General features: G+C 42.7%; 1 protein-coding gene across 1 annotated transcript; it reads right to left on the bottom strand.

Annotated features, from left to right (window-relative positions):
- Window positions 1-2,338: 2,338 nt before the first annotated feature.
- On the bottom strand, window positions 2,339-13,152 carry LOC311103339 (E3 ubiquitin-protein ligase RNF25-like). Its single transcript, XM_084144897.1, has 10 exons — window positions 13,090-13,152; window positions 6,029-6,100; window positions 5,372-5,468; window positions 4,852-4,919; window positions 4,648-4,717; window positions 4,321-4,392; window positions 3,965-4,111; window positions 3,693-3,782; window positions 3,358-3,495; window positions 2,339-3,248 (listed from the first exon to the last, which is right to left on the bottom strand). Exons 1-10 carry the CDS (start codon window positions 13,104-13,106, stop codon window positions 2,439-2,441), a joined length of 1,581 nt encoding a protein of 526 aa, XP_084001023.1. The 5' UTR covers window positions 13,107-13,152; the 3' UTR covers window positions 2,339-2,438.
- Window positions 13,153-17,838: the final 4,686 nt, after the last annotated feature.

The raw sequence follows: 17,838 nt of genomic DNA on the forward strand, positions 1-17,838 counted from the left end.
ACATTTTTCTCGGACCGCAAATAAGATATACTGGATTCATGCAGTGCTTTTATTATAATGGAGATCTTTTCACCCTTGTATGCAGTGGTCTGCAAATCCACACCCTTCTGGCTACTTTGCCATGTAATGCTTACAAAACAAAGAACAGCTATCTAAAGGCTCTAGTATGTCCTAGGAGTGAAGGTAAATGGTAGACATGTTCTCTGCTATCCACTTTGTTTTAACACTGCAATATAACTTTTTTGGGCGACTGACCAAATTCACATAGAAATGTGAGTTATAGATCTGTCATTCTCAGTGAAAGCAAGTCTAAGAAGCGGTAGATCTGTTCTGTTCGCTATTTCTATGCTTCCTGATCTTAAGTTTCATTTTTGCGTCTTTTACATTAGGTAAGTACACCAGCTTCAAACAGCTGAAAATACAACACTTTTGGTTATGGAAAATACACTATATATACAAAAGTATGTGGACACCCATTTAAATGAGTGGATTCAGCTATTTCAGCCACACCCGTTGCTGACATGTATATAAAATCAAGCACACAGCCATGCAACCTTCATAGACAAACATTAGCAGTAGAATGGCCTTACTGAAGAGCTCAGTGACTTTCAACGTGGCACCGTCATAGGATGCCACCTTTCCAACAAGTCTGTTCGTAACATTTCTGTCCTACTAGAGCTGCCCCGGTCAACTGTAAGTGTTGTTATTGTGAAGTGGAAACTTCAAGGAGCAACAACGGCTCAGCCATGAAGTGATAGGCCACACAAGCTCACAGAACGGGATCGCGTATCATGTAAAAATCGTCTGTCCTCAGTTGCAACACTCACTACCGAGTTCCAAACTGCCTCTGGAAGCAATGTCAGCACAAGAACTGTTCGTCGGGCAGCCGCACACAAGCCTAAGATCACCATGCGCAATGCCAAGTGTCGGTTGGAGTGGTGTAAAGCTCGCCACCATTGGACTCTGGAGCAGTGGAAACGCGTTCTCTGGAGTGATGAATCACACTTCACCATTTGGCAGTCCGACAGACAAATCTGGGCTTGGCGTATGCCAGGACAACGCTACCTGCCCCAATGCATAGTGCCAACTGTAAAGTTTGGTGGAGGGGGAATAATGGTCTGGGGCTGTTTTTCATGGTTCGGGCTAGGCCCCATAGTTCCAGTAAAGGGAAATGTTAACGCTACAGCATACAATGACATTCTAGACGATTCTGTGCTTCCAACTTTGTGGCAACAGTTTGGGGAAGGCCCTTTCCTGTTTCAGCATGACAATGCCCCCTTGCACAAAGCGAGGTCCATACAGAAATGGTTTGTCGAGATCGGTGTGGAAGAACCTGACTGACCTCAACCCCATCAAATACCTTTGGGATTAATTGGAACGCCGACTGTGAGCCAGACCTAATTGCCCAACATCAGTGCCCGACCTCACTAATGCTCGAGGCTGAATGGAAGCAAGTCCCCACAGCAATGTTCCAACATCTAGTGGAAAACCTTCCCAGAAGAGTGGAGGCTGTTATAGCAGCAAAGGGGGGACCAACTCCATATTAATGCCCATGATTTTGGAATGAGATGTTCGACAAGCAGGTGTCCACATACTTTTGGTCATGCACTGTATATTTCACAAGGGTTTAGATGGGACTATGATTCTCTACATTGCTTTTTTTGTCACTGAAATTAGGCGAACTATTAGAATTTCTGCATAGTGCACATTTAATTATTATTTGGGGTATAGGGGAGGATCACTTTTAAATACATTTTACTGAAGGGAGGGCCATCCATTTTTATTTCAGAGGTGTGATTTCCTCCAGGTATCCCTCATAAATAATGTACAGTGCCTAAACTAATCCTGTCCCACTCTCAGGTGGAGCTGTTTCCTAAAACCCTGAAGTACAGAGCCATCTACCGGCCAATGCAGCGCCTCAACGGGCGCCCCGTCTACACTTCCCTCGGGGTGTCAGTGTCCCCACTGGGCAGTATTAGCAACGGCCAGACTTCCAGCATGGGGGCTCTCTCGCCTGGCCTACTACTACTAATGACTATCCTACTGATGCTGGACGCCCAGGGGGAGGGGAGGTATGCAGAAATAAGGGGTGGACGGAAAGCAGGAGGAAAAAGGATGGGGGAAAATAAGTTGTTGAGGTGTATGATGTTCAAGGGAGGTCAATTTCAGCTGATTTCTGTCAATAATAAATGTACTGTATGTTCCCTCAGACAAATGTGGCCGTCATTTCTAAGGAATCTTATGCAGCAAAAAGAATGCTTCTTGCATAAACTAAACAACTGCCCACTGACAACAACAATTCAAACAGTAATAGGAAAGAAGGCAGGACACACCGGTTCACTTAGGTGCCAGACAGTGCAAAGCTTTATTTTAGCTGTGTCGAGAATGTAAATGGAGGTGCAGACATAGTTGTTCTTAGTTCCTCCTTTGTCCCTTTGTCATAGAGCAGCACCCTCTCTCCCCACCTCTCCCTCTCCCACTCTCTGATGGAAGCCCCTCCCACCAGCCATGTGAGCCCCACCTTCTCTGCTACGAGGGTAGTTGACACCTCCCCTACTTCGCTGACCTCGCCCGTTCCAGTAGCGATGGTACCCGCCCCCCCGAGCATCCCATTGGTCCGTTCCTCTGAAATGCCTCTCCTGCCATTGGTCAGGCTGTTGCGCTGAACCGCGAGGGCCCCTCCTCCTTCCCCTCTCCCTATGGCCTAGCCCAGCCTCCATTTCCATGTCATTGCTAGGTGGGATGTCCGTTTTAGAGGTGTCCAGGCTTGATTTCCTTATCGGCTGACCGTCTTTAGGAACTGGAGCCTCTTGTTGGCCTAGCTCCGTACGTCCCTCCCCTTCTTCCTTCTCCAATTGGCTTAACTGTGCTTGTCCCAGTTCTGGGTGGCTAGAGTTCTCCTGAAGTCTGGCTTTGTTTGGTGCATTGTGAGAGTTGGCAGGAGGAGCACTGTGGAAGTTGTCATGTTTCTCTGAGGACAGAGAGAGTTTGTCCAGATGGTCAGTGGGGGGGACAGGTCTCCCTGGGTGGGTGTGGGGCCTGCCTCTCCCTCTCCTCCTGGGGCCCCTGAAGTGGCCCTGCGGCCCCTGGTGCCGGCACTGGTGACCTGGCCCTCCCCTGCGATGCGAGTGGCCAGCGTGCTGCAGCTGTGGTGCTGTGATCTGATTGGTGGAGGCAGGGGGAAGGGAGGGCAGTGATTGGCTGAGAGAGGCATCCCCGTCAGCGCTGATGTCTGAGTTGGGAGGCGGCTGTGAAAAACAAGTCGCAACGTTGTTTAATTAAGATACATTATCAGGAAAGTGCGCACACACACACTTCAGCAAATATTTGTTGCTAAGCCCCGCCTTGCTTCCTTACCTCATTAATATGTATGAGGAAGCGGTTAGACTCCGCCTCTGTGTCGATAATCCCGCCTTTTGCTTTCTGACTCTCCAAAAGGTTCTGGAGCTCAGCCCACTTCTGCCGGAATGCCACCCCTATCACCGCACCCTCCAGCTGAGTAGAGGTCAGCACAAATGCATGGATTTATTTGCAATAGTAGCCACTATAATTTAAGGGGTTTTGTGTCCCTCAAGTAAGTGGTGTAGTTAAAATTGCAAGCCATGAAATAAATATATAGTACAGTGCTGTAGAGAAAAAAGAACAGCTGCAAGAGTACAGTATGTTGTCAGTGTGTGCAATTGTGTCTTTACCTTTGGAAAGCTAGGGGCGGGATTAGACAGGAGCTGGTCAACGTTGTAAATCAGAGGTTCTCTACACACGGGACACACAACCGTTAGCTCCTACAGGGGGAGGGAGAAAGAAAATCACCACAAAGTGAATCATCACTGTAAAATCTCCAGGGATATAGCTAAAAAAAAAAAAACATTGACATCCCCATCCCCCCAAAAAATTGTGTTTCACTTCAGGAACTCTCAGGCGCTCCCCCTCAATTCCACCGCTGCATATGGATACTTGATCTCACCTCATCGTCGGTCCTCTCCCGTGTCTTGTCCTGCTCCAGCTCCTTCTCCCTCTCCTGGAGTTCAGTCTCAGAGTGGGTGATGTAGCGGCCCAGGCAGTGGGAGTGGAAGTAGTGGTAGCATCTGGTCTTGGTGAACGCCTCCCCATCCTGGGACAGACCAGAAAGACATAGGGGAGGACAAGGTTTACATCACACAATGCTGCGGTCCCATTTTGGGTCCACTTGCTCACTCCCCCACATGGATTTCAAAAGCATTGGATTGGTGTAAACATGGGCTACAGAGAGTTTCAAACAGGAAGACTAGTTTAAACTTTCATCTTGTGTGGACTAATGGTAATACTAATTAAACAGCCCACCTTAAATCCGTAAAGGCAGATGACGCAGTTCCCATGTGGAATATTACTCTCCGTCAGGATCTCTTTGGCTTTCTGAGAGACAGAAAAGAGGGACCGAGTCAGGTACTTGATATTCATCTCCATTTATACATTTCTAAATGAAAAAAAAATCAGGACAAAGGGCATCCTCGATCCACAGTTCTAATTATAATATCACAAATATAGTTCTTAAATTACTGTGGTCTCCAACTAAAAGATTTCAAATAAGAACAGAGAGAATGAGAGAAAGAGAAAATGAGGGAGAGAGGAAGGGGGGAAAAAAGGGAGAGAGAGAGAGAGAGAACTGGCCTCAATGAGCTGGTACAACACAGGGGAACCCAGGCAGGACTCCGCCTCTGTCTGCAGACATTTCTGCACACTGGAAGAGAGAGACAAATCATGGAGCAATACAAGCAACAGGGGACACATACAAAATGAAACTACCCTTCATCAGAGCAGTGGATAAGAATACAATGAACCTAAGATGGAGAACAACAGATTTACTCTAGTTACCTGCACAGCTTGTCATCAGAAAGACCCCGAGGGTTGTGGATGGAAATGGAGGGAGGAGAGGAGGGATACTTAGGAAGAGAGCGAGATAGAGAGAGATCAGTGTGTAACATTTGGAAGTGGCATGTCCTGAGAATTAAAGGGACAGGGCAGGGTTCTAAGGACAGGACATTATGAAAGCATGAGGAAAAACTTTCACATGAGTCAGAGAGAAACAATATGACAGGAAGTGTTGTTGCTACATGGAGAGTTAGCTCAAGACTCACACAGGGACCCCTCAACTCCGGTCCTGGAGAGCTACTGGGTAAGCAGGCTTTTGTTACATCCCTGCACCAATACACAAAAGTGTACACACCCTGTAGGTAGCTCTCCAGGAGCAGGGAAGGCCAGTATATCTAGGGGGTACACAAAACTATATATTTTTTTTTACACAAGAAACCTAAATGCATGCTCTAAGCCAGGCGATGGGGAATTATTTGTCCAATCAAATGGATTGCAAAGGAAGAAGAGAATATGAGCATACCTGCAAGTCGAGAGTCAAAGTTAGGGTGAGTCGCACAAACTGAGAGAGGGAATCTTCACCCGTGGAGGGGTATAGAACCAGGCTCACCTCCCATCCCCTATAAGAGAGAGCAACAGAGAATGTCAATTAAACACACACGCACACACTTCAAAGTCTATCAGCTATTCATCTACTCTTATCTATTGGCCAGGGGAGGCTGATCAGTCATACGTTATAGTAAAACACGCGGGGATAGAAAAGAGAGCAGAAAGAGATGTTTAAGCGTGAACGCTGATAGACCTCTCCAGAGAGCAGTTGGGAGGACAGGATGTTGAACACAGAGGAGGGAACGCAACAATCAGCTGAGCGTGATGCAACAGACCTGTAATCTCCCTCTATCTGGCCCATCCTCCTGATGCTACATAAAACATAGTACACTCCACCTCTGATACAATGGTGGGTGTTTGTGTGCCTATAGTATTCTAGTCGGGTCACAGATCTGTACTGTACGTGCTTAAGCTGTCATTTGTTGCTATGCCACACCAGCACAAACAGATCTGCAACCAGGCTACAGCTGGTATTCATATAGATTCATGAGTCAGCAAAATCCTGCTGCCATAGAAGTGAGGTCTTAGTGGTGCTCTGGGGCCTGGGCTATCATCAAACTGAGTGGCTCACCCGTCATCTCTCTTGTTAGTCTGCAGCTCTTCCAGATAGATGGACTGGAGAACCTCAATCTCAGACAGCACACTGTAGAGAGGAGATGTAGCCAATGTCAATGAATGATGCAACAATCTGATGTTACAGCAACAATTGCTTGAATTGTAACTTATTAACTTACTGCAGAGCAGGATCATTAGCTAGCTAAACCAAATGTAAAATGTAGAACCTGCATAGCTCAGTGAATCATGTGTGGCAAATTATCAAACTAGCTATAAAATGACAACAGGGTCGTTCAACCTCAAAAAGCACAAGCAAGAGGATTGACACCCACCATCTCAGATTGTTCTGAAATTGTTTCTGTTAGAAACAGATAAGATTACCATTCCTGCAACATTATTTTGTCTAAATATAATTTGATCTCTGAGAAACTAAACTAATTGATTGCACCCAAATTGGCTATTTGAATTAATAGGATTCATATAATATTAAATAAATATAGTACCAAACACCTGATTTGGACCAAACTTTTTTCCAACAATGAGTTAGACATGAGGAATCCAAAGAAATTGTCAAAAGCCACCCATGGACGCCCATGCCAATCCCACCCCAACAACGAGTATATAGTATCAGTTCTCTATGTCAGACAAGTAGTATGGAGCTGCGGCTCAGAGTATTGTTTCTTCATCCTATGTAATGTTTTCTCAGTGAATTTGGTGATGGTTTTTACCCCCCTGTTCAGAGAAATTAGTAATTAAAGTTGTTAGGTTTATGTCCCATCCTACATCCTGATATTACCAGGTTCTGACCACTAGATGGTGTGGTTCCAGGTGTTTTTTAAGAACCCCCCCATGCTTTGGTTGTTGTCCACTAACTTTTTAGCATTTGTGACACAAATCCAATGCAAGTCAATGGTGCCTATATTAGAATTTTCACGCTTCATGTCCAAATCATTCTAAAGTATCTCAAAATGTATTGTGTACTATAGATTATTTGGATATGAAGCGCGAAAATGATAATATAGGTACAGTGCCTATAGAAAGTCTACACCCCCTTGAACTTTCACATTTTGTTGCATTACAAAGTGGGATTGAAATAGATTTATTGTAACTTTTTGTCATTGATCTACACAAAATACTCCATAAAGTCAAAGTGAAAAGACAATACACATTTGTACAAATTTATAAAAATTTAATAACTCAAATATAGTCGTTGCATAAGTATTCACCCCATTTGTTTATGCAAGCCTAAATTAGTTCAGAAGTAACATTTTGGCTTAACAAATCACATAAGTTATATGGACTCAATGTGTGTGAAATAATACGGGTTGACATGCTTTTTGAATGACTACCCCTTCCTCTGTCCCCCATACATTAATCTGTAAGGTTCCTCAGTCAAGTATTGAATTTCAAGCACAGATTCAACTACAAAGACCAGGGAGCTTTTCGAAAGCCTCATAAAGAAAGGCAGGGATTGGTAGATGGGTAGCAATAACAAATCAGACATTGAATATATAATTAAGCATGGTCAAGTTAATAGTTATGCTGTGGATGATGTATTAAACCACCCAGACACATCAAAGATGCAGTCGTCCTTCTGAACTGAGCTGCAGGACAGGAAGGAAACTGCTTAGGGATGTCACCATGTGGCCATTGGTGATTGTAAAACAGCTAGAGTTCAATGGCTGTGATGGGAGAAAACTGAGGATGGATCAACAACATTGTAGTGACTCCACTAGCGCTGTCCCCGACAAGAGTAGCCTGTTCTTTCGACCAATTCATTTTTTTCCGTGTCTTTTTCCATATATTAGACACATCCTATGTGTTTTAATCAAATCAACTATATGCACTGAGCTTGTCCGATGCTTTAAGCGAACTGTTTGATGAAATAATTAAGACACAAATGACTAGAGGGAGTCCGACCGCAATTGATCTGATTGTGCCGCCTGGCTCAAACTTACTGCGCTGTGTTAAAAAAAAAAAGCACCCATTGACTCCCTCTCCTCCCTGCAGCAGCGACCACCACAGAACATCAGTGTGTATCGCACTGTCCGTGTTGCTGAAGCTGCAACATAATTACAGCCAGTTCTGACTGAAAAGTTGTTACCAAAATCCCTCATTTGTTTAGGAAAGACATTCCCTATTCCCTCAACCCTTGCTCTCTTTACGTGACACGTATGCATCGTATACACGTGACCAATAGGGCCTGACCTACAGCATATCTTAATCACATCAATAAATTGGTTGTAACAAACTCTGAACACCTTAACATGTGACAGCAAGAGGTAAAGGGGAAGTCAGATGTGTGGAATAAATGTGACTAGTCGTGGAAAATACTGGAGATCAACAAAAATAATGTATGGTGCAATCGCTGCGTGCATATTAGGCCTGTGTGTGCCAAACAGGTGCTGTTAGATTACAATATACATTTTTCTGACCGTTTGGAACAATGTAAAGAACACTAAATAAATTATAAGCGTACCAGAGAGTCTGTTGTACTGTTTTTTTTTGTAAAGCCTTTATTACAGCAAAGACAAAAAACTGTCACATTTATTTGTGAACGGAATTTCCTAAATAGAACGGTTTAGGCCTATTTACCCTAATTATTCAATGGTTGCTTTATTATTTTTTTTAAACTAAAATGCTTGATTGCATTTCACATCATGAATGACTCGTATGCTGTGTGATGACATGAACGAATAAATTATTGATTGATACAGTAGCCTACATAAGTATTGAAATATAGGCCTAAGTAAGTTACGGTATTAAGACTAAACAGGATGCGCACTTAGGCCTACAGCTCGATGGTGGTTATACAAGGTTGCTATACTAAGCCTACTAATTATATTACTTATTATTATTATAATGACAATAATAATAACAACAATAAGGAGATCAAGGAAAAAGGAGGGTTATTATTCTAAATATAATTTCGGACTATTTGAAACAGTGTACATTCAATAAATTACAAATACCACCAGAGGCGCTGGTCTAATGAAAAAAGTGTCAAGCCTTTATTACAGCATAGCAAAGATTAAGAACAGCCGAATTTGTGAAATTGTTGAGTGAGGCTTGGTGCTCACGGAATCAGTAGGCTATCAACCAAACATTCAAACAGGCAACAGAAGCAGGATCTGTCTTATTTCTGTAGATATACACTACCAGTCAAAAGTAGACACACCTACTCATTCAAGGGTTTTTCTTCAAGTGTTAAACAAATCAAAATATGTGTTATATTTGAGATTCTTCAAATAGCCACCCTTTGCCTTGACAGCTTTACACACTCTTGGCATTCTCTCAACCAGCTTCATGAGGTAGTCACCTGGAATGCATTTCAATTAACAGGTGTGCCTTCGTAAAAGTTAATTTGTGGAATTTATTTCCTTCTTAATGTATTTGAGGTGGGTATACAAAAGATAGCCCTATTTGGTAAAAGACCAAGTCCATATAATGGCAAGAACAACTCAAGTAAGCAAAGAGAAACGACAGTCTATCATTACTTTAAGACATGAAGGTCAGTCAATCCGGACAATTTCAATAACGTTGAAAGTTTCAAGTGCAGTCGCAAAAACCATCAAGCGCTATGATGAAACTGGCGCTCATGAGGACCTCCACAGGAATGGAAGACCCAGATTTACCTCTGCTGCAGAGGATAAGTTCATTAGAGTTACCAACCTCAGAAGTTGCAGCACAAATAAATGCTTCACAGAGTTCAAGTCACAGACACATCTCAACATCAACTGTTCAGAGGGGACTATGTGAATCAGACCTTCGTGGTCAAATTGCTGCAAAGAAACCACTACTAAAAGGACACCAACAAGAAGAAGAGACCTGCTTGTGCCAAGAAACACAAGCAATGGACATTAGACCGGTGGAAATGTGTACTTTGGTCTGATGAGTCCAAATTTGAGATTTTTGGTTCCAACCGCCGTGTCTTTGTGAGACGCGGTGTGGGTGAACGGATGATCTCAGCATGTGTAGTTCCCACCGTAAAGCATGGAGGAGGTGGTGTTATGGTGTGGGGGTGCTTTGCTGGTGACACTGTCTGTGATTGATTTAGAATTCAAGGCACACTTAACCAGCATGGCTACCACATCATTCTGCAGCGATACACCATCCCATTTGGTTTGGGCTTAGTGGGACTGTCATTGTTTTCAACAGGACAATGACCCAACACACCTCCAGGCTGTGTGAGGGCTATTTGACCAAGAAGGAGAGTGATGGAGGCTGCATCAGATGACCTGGCCTCCACAATCACCCGACCTCAACCAAATTGAGATGGTTTGGGATGAGTCGGAGTGTGCAAAGCTGTCATCAAGGCAAAAGGGTGGCTATTTGAAGAATCTCAAATATAAAATATATTTTGATTTGTTTAACACTTTTTTGGTTACTACATGATTCCATATGTGTTATTTCATAGTTTTGATGTCTTCACTATTATTCTACAATGTAGAAAATAGTAAAAATAAAGAAAAACCCTTGAATGAGTAAGTGTGTCCAAACTTTTGACTGGTACTGTATATGGATGATTTATAAAGCCTCACTTTTCTTAGACAATTAAGGCAAGGGCAGTTCTCATCTCCTAACTATGTTGCCTCTGCCGCATTGTTCTCAACACCAATATGCTGGTTAACTTTGCTATTATGCACATATCAACATGGTCTAGGAAAAGGAGCCAATTCAACAGCGCACTGATGTGTTTCAGAACCGCGGACAGCGACCACTATCCAATGCGGGAGAAAGCGCATTTGTTATAAAATAATATAATTTGTTTTGTGTTGCACCATTGTTCTTACATAATATAACCAAATACAATTTCAGTAGCACATCTTAGAGTGATGGCATCCAAACGGCCTCCATCCCAACAGCCTCCACAATGGACCAGTCCACTCAGACAGGCGTGAATCAGACAGGTGTCTTGTACACCATGATTATTTTTTTTATTGTATATTTTGCTATTGCTCGACTAAATAAATCTCGGTCAACCAACAGCCTATCGACCAAAAAACACTGCAAAGGAATACACTTTTATGCTTAAATGCAAAGCCTTATGTTTGGGGAAAATCCAACACAACATCACTGAGTAACTGCCTCCATATTTTCAAGCTTGGTGGTGGCTGCATCATGGTAAGGGTATGCTTGACATCGGAAAAGACTGGGGAGTTTTTCAGGATGAAAAGAAATGGGATGGAGCTAAGCACAGACAAAATCCTAGAGGAAAACATGATTCAGTCTGCTTGACGCCTGACACTAGGACAGGAATTCACCTTTCAGCAGGACAATAACCTACAACAATGCCAAATCTATACTGGAGTTGCTTACCAAGAAAACAGTGAATGTTCCTGAGTGGCCAAGTTAGTTTTCACTTATTCAGTATTTCCTTAAAAATCTATGGCAAGACTTGAAAATTGCTGTCTAGCCATGATGCCCAACACCTCGACAGAGCTTGAAGAATTTTGAAAAGAATAATGGGCAAATTATGCACAATACAGATGTGCAAAGCTCTAATGAGCCTCCTGTAGCTCAGTTGGTAGAGCATAGCGCTTGCAACGCAAGAGTTGTGGGTTCGATTCCCACAGGGGGCCAGTATGAAAAATGTATGCACTCACTAATTGTAAGTCGCTCTGGATAAGAGCGTCTGCTAAATGACTAAAATGTAAAAAAATAAAATACCCAAGAAGACTCACAGCTGTAATCGCTGCCAAAGTTGTTTCTAACATTGATTCAGGGGGGTGAATACCTATCTAATCAAGGTATAAGTGTTTTATTTTTTCATAATCTTTAAAAAAATGTTAGAGTATTTTGCGTAGATCGTTGACAAAAAAATGACAATTAAATCCATTTTAATCCTACTTTGTAACAAAATGTGAAGAAATCCAAGGGGGGTGTAGACTTTCTATTTGGCACTTTACCATTGACTTGCATTGGATTTGTGTCACAAATGCTAAAACGTTAGCATTTGAAACAGTGGCCAGGTAAACAAAACCAAAGCATGGGTTGCTGTTACCCTGTAAGCCATTTATGGACAAGGTAAGGAAACCAATGTCATTTTGGTTAATTATCCCTTTAACATTGAGGGGCTGTTTTTTTTAAATCACCTACTAGCAGGAACAACACCATCTAAATGGTCAGAACCTGGTAATATCAGGATGTAGGATAGGACATTAACCTAACAACTTCAATGACTAATTTCTCTGAACGGGAAAAAAAAAAAAAACATCACCAAATTCAATGAGAATACATTTGATAGGACGAAGAAACAATACTCAGAGCCGCAGCTCCATACTACTTGTCACTCGTTGTTGCGGTGGGTTTGGTGTGAGTGGTCCATGGCTGGCTTTTGACAATTTCTTTGGATTCCTCATGCCTTACTCATTGTTAGAAAAAAGTTTGGTCAAAATCAGATGTTTGGTACTATATTTATTGGATATTAAGAATTCTATAAATAAAAATTGCCAATTTGGGTGCAATCGATTAGCTTATTCATTTAGCAGAGATCATATTACAGTTCACCAAAATAATGTGGCAGGAATACTAATCTTATCGGTTTCTAACTACAGAAATGATTTCAGTACAATCTGAGATGGTGGGTGTCATGGCTTGCTGAAATGACATGGAACGAACCAACACTGAAACAGAATCGGGCCTTACGGGAGACGTTGAACATAGCGATTCTCCTCGCCATGTTCAACGCATCCGTTAAGGCCAGATTCTGGTTCAAGCAGATATAAGCTTAGTGTATTTTCCTAAATGGACATCAGCTAACTAGTACTGTATGTAATATCTTTGGTAAGTTACAATGTTGAACAAACAACTGGCTTGTAAGAGACTTTTCGCATGATCACAACATGCATCATCCCCTGCACTCAGCTGTCTTGTTGGGTAACTGAGTGGAGCTAGCAAGCTAGCCAAGTATCGTCACACGCTAGCGACACATAGCTAGCTAACCACAATCTACAAAGTACATATCATTCGAAGATACATTTTCAATTAAATGGTATCGTATTGCATATGAATTAACGTATTATACAAGCATTTGACACATTTTCTCCACCTACACGCTCTCATCAACAAACTCACTCGTTTTCAGCGGCCATCTTCGTTCCACGGACCAGGACAACTTCTTCTTCTATTTCTTCTTCTTCAATGGTATATTGGCGACCGCACAACTTAATGTGCATACCGCCACCTACTGTGCGGGGTTTAAACAGGAACTTGAACTAAATACCCCCCCCCCCACCCCAAACTGCAAAAAAAAAAAAAAAAAAAAAAATCAACTCAACTAAATCAAACAACTTTTCTGTTAAAAAAATTAAACATATCTGATCCCTACACAGGCTCAAGGGGAACCTGTGAGGGAGGGTCTTCCAGCGCCAGTACCCCTTGCAAGTCTTCAGATGTAAAATCCTTGAGTCCCAAAAACCTTTCTGCCGCAGCCACAAACATGTCCAGTTTCTTAGACTTCTTTGAGACTTGTGCCGTACAGTTTATAACTGTGGCAATGAACGCAACAAAATCCACCTTTTTAACACACAGGGTATCTTTTGACTGGCAGCAAACATTTACTACAGGCTGTGGTGCATCCAAAACCATATCTTCACTTGCATCACTTGTTTTCTAAATTATTTTAAATCGCCTCCACATAGCAGATTCGATTGACTGCTCTAACTTGCCACCTCAATCCCCTTCACCCTTACAGGGCACTCCAGGAACTAGGGATCATGATCCCCAACACAACTGCAACACCATCGTCCTTCTACACACCGTTCTTCAATATACTCTGTCCATCTGCACACACTTGAAACATGACCAAATCCTTTACAATTCTTACACATTAATGGTTTGGGAACGAAAGCTCTTACAGCGTATCTTAAATAACCAAGCTTCACATGCATAGGTATTTGCTCTTTTTCAAAAAAACAACAGGACTGACAGAGTTTCTTCTTTTCACCCACCGGGTCAGACGCCGGGCACCAACCACACCAGGAATTTTCTTCAGGTATTCAACCTGAACATCCGTCGTCACCCCTGAGATGACTCCTTTGACGGGTGCTCTACTTCGAAGTTCAAAACACAAAACGTCTGTTGTTCGGATTCTTTTGAGGCTCACTGCAATCTTCCTCTGTTCTTCAGAAATACAATTAATCAAAATAAGACCTCTCCTGGTCACTCTGTCAGACTCCACTTTTCCCAGCATATACAGTACCAGTTTTCTACATTGTAGAATAATAGTGAAGACTTCAAAACTATGAAATAACACACATGGAATCATGTAGTAACCAAAAAGTGTTAAACAAATGAAAATATATTTTATATTTGAGATTCTTCAAATAGCCACCCTTTGTCTTGATGACAGCTTTGCACACTCGTGGCATTCTTTCAACCAGCTTCACCTGGAATGGTTTTCCAACAGTCTTGAACGAGTTCCCACATATGCTGAGCACTTATTGGCTGCTTTTCCTTCACTCTGCGGTCCAATTCTTCCCAAACCATCTCAATTGGGTTGAGGTCAGGTGATTGTGGAGGCCAGGTCATCTGATGCAGCACTCCATCACTCTCCTTCTTGGTCAAATAGCCCTTACACAGCCTGGTGGTCTGTTGGGTCATTGTCCTGTTGAAAAACAAATGATAGTCCCAATAAGCGCAAACCAGATGGGATGGCGTATGGCTGCAGAATGCTGTGGTAGCCATGCTGGCAATTTGAAGAATCTCATATATAAAATATATTTTGATTTGTTTAATACTTTTTAGGTTACTACACTTTTTAGGTTATTTCTATATGTGTTATTTCATAGTTTTGATGTCTTCACTATTATTCTACAATGTTGAAAATAGTAAAAATAAAGAAAAACCATTGAATGAGTAGGTGTGTCCAAACTTTTGACTGGTACTGTATATATTTTCAGTTTGCGAGTGATATGGGGATTGGAGACATGTTTATTTTGACATTATAAAGAAAAACCTGGAAAACCACATCAGTGTCCATCTTTTGGCTGTGAAACAGTGCAGTGCATGATCCTCATGATTCCTGTAATGAAAGTGTCCGCCTTGTGCCTGTGCCCCTCGCTGGGGCCTGCTACTGTGATGAGCGAGCCACTCTCCTCTCCCCCCATTTCACTGAAGAGAAAGATGCGTTCTCATTATATAACATTTCAGAATGCAATTGCAGGAAAAACACAGATTTAGAAGCTTCAGCCCCTTGTCCCAGTCGAACTCTCAATATTCAGCTCAATAGCAACTATTTTACAGCCAAGATATTCGATATGGCTTTGAGATATGGAGCGGTGTGCACACAAAATGGGTACCAGCCATTGTGAGGGCATAGGCCTACAGTATACTGTAGGTCTCATGTCTCCTGAGTGGCGCAGTGGTCTAAGGCACTGCATCGCAGTGCTAACTGTGCCACTAGAGATCCTGGTTCGAATCCAGGCTCTGTCGAATCCAGGCCGGCCGCGACCGGGAGACTCATGGGCGGCGCACAATTGGTCCAGGGTAGGGGAGGGAATGGCCGGCAGGGATGTAGCTCAGTTGATAGAGCATGGCGTTTGCAACGCCAGGGTTGTGGGTTCAATTCCCACGGGGGGCCAGTATAAAAAAATTATATATGTATTCACTAACTGTAAGTCGCTCTGGATAAGAGTGTCTGCTAAATGACTAAAATGTAAATGAGTAGCCTACAACTTAAATGTTTTTTAGGACATTACATTTACTGTCACCCAGGAAATGGCTACTAGCAGTGGGTATTATACACTGCACAAAAATATAAACGCACAATGTAAAGTATTGGTCCCATGTTTCATGAGCTGAAATAAAAGATCCCAGAATGTTCCATATGCACAAAAAGCTTATTTCTCTAGAATTTTGTGCACACATTTGTTTATATTCTTGTTAGTGAGCATTGCTCCTTTGCCAAGATAATCCATCCACTGACAGGTGTGGCATATCGCAGAATAAACAGAAGGATCATTACACAGGTGCACCTTGTGCTGGGGACAATAAAAGGCCACTCTAAAATGTGCAGTTCTGTCAAACAACACAATGCCACAGATGTGTCAAGTTTTGAGGGAGTGTGCAACTTGCATGGTGACTGCAGGAATGTCCACCAGAGCTGTTGCCATAAGCCGCCTCCAATGTCGTTTTAGAGAATTTGGCAGTATGTCCAACCGGCCTCACAACCGCAGACCATGTGTAACTGCACCAGCCCAGGACCTCCACATCCGGCTTCTTCACGTGCGGGATCGTCTGAGACCAGCCACCCGGACAGCTGATGAAACTGTGGGTTTGCACAACCAAAGAATTTCTACACAAACTGTCAGAAACCGTCTCAGGGAAGCTCATCTGTGTGCTCGTCATCCTCACCAGGGTCTTGACCTGACTGCAGGGGGCCATAGCAACTATAGTCTAATTGTCAATCCAAAATTACTTTCTAAGATAATTACTCATGATTTGGGTCTGACTAAATCATGGGCTGGTGCGACCAACTGTAAAAGTTAGTGGCACCAGTGACACCGGGGGAAAATGTTAGTGTGGAGCCAGGGGAAAATGTAGAGCCCCGTAATAGTAATTAACACTTAGGGTAGGAGTTGATTCAGGGGAACACATATGACAGGCACTAATTAGCAATATAGCCTAAGTTATTAGCTTGGCTTTTATAACATATAAGGCTTAAGCAGACAGACATACAGAGAACAAGAAGAAGAATAGAGTGACAGCAGAGATGATGCTGAGACAGATCGACAGCACAACAGGGAGGCAAACAAAATGGCTAGAGCAGAGGCACAGTTATAGTGGTGAGTTGTATCTCCAGTGGTTCTTTTACATATTGTATTTGTTTTAAACATGAGCTGGTTAAAAAAGAGGAGGAGGACCATGTTTTGCCAGTCACTGGTATAGAAATGGTTGAGAAACGCTGTACTGTACTGCCTATGTTGTGTCAGCACTACTGCCTGTGTCTAAGTAGGGTGTGTATGGGGGTGAGTTGGCGGCGCTCGCAGTGATGTGGGCTGGTGTGGATAAAATGCCAGTCCGCCCCTAGCCCATTTTACTAGTCTGGCTATCTCTGGCCTCTCCATGCTCGCAAAACCTTCATAGCAGGTTAGGAGAGCATTTTCGCTAACCCCAACCCTTTTCCTGACCTTAACCTCAATCTCCTAACCTGCATGTTAATTCTCATGACCTGCTGCGTAAAAGTCATTTCCGTGTCAAAGTGGCGTGAAAAGAGTGTTTCTCAAACCGCTTGAGCAGCCAGGGGTGCATTCAAGATAATTGAGTAAATAGTTACTGAACATTGGTGTTAAAGAGGCACAAGATGCATAGTTGTGTAAAAAAAGAAATAAATTACCATAGTCTTGCATTACAATAGATCTGTCTATTTTGCGTTTTCATATTTTGCATCACCTATGCAAATAAACTACTGGTTTGTAGCCCAAAGGCCAGCAGATAGCGATATTGAATCGTTTCATCTTACCGTCCAAAGGGAATGTATTCAGGCTGCAAAAGTGTCGACTTCCTCCTTAACTCCATTTAATGGCGAGAAGGCAGAAAATAACAGGGAAAATATGCATACTTTCTTTATGAAACACCATTTCCCCCCACCATTCTAGGGTTGCTAATGCTACTTTCTGACATTGCGTACAGCATTCAGACCAAGGGTAAATAACAGACTGCTGCAACTTTATTGGCTGAACGCGATATGCAACATTGGGGACTAGCATTTAGCCACTCTATCATGTTTCATGAAGTACGCATATTTTCCCCGTGTTGCCATTAAATTGAGTTAAGGAGGAAATCGATGCCTTTGCAGCCTGAATGCAGAATGTTTTATGTATG

Source organism: Coregonus lavaretus, assembly GCF_964263955.1.
Source record: "Coregonus lavaretus genome assembly, chromosome: 28".
Classification (NCBI taxonomy): Eukaryota; Metazoa; Chordata; class Actinopteri; order Salmoniformes; family Salmonidae; genus Coregonus; species Coregonus lavaretus.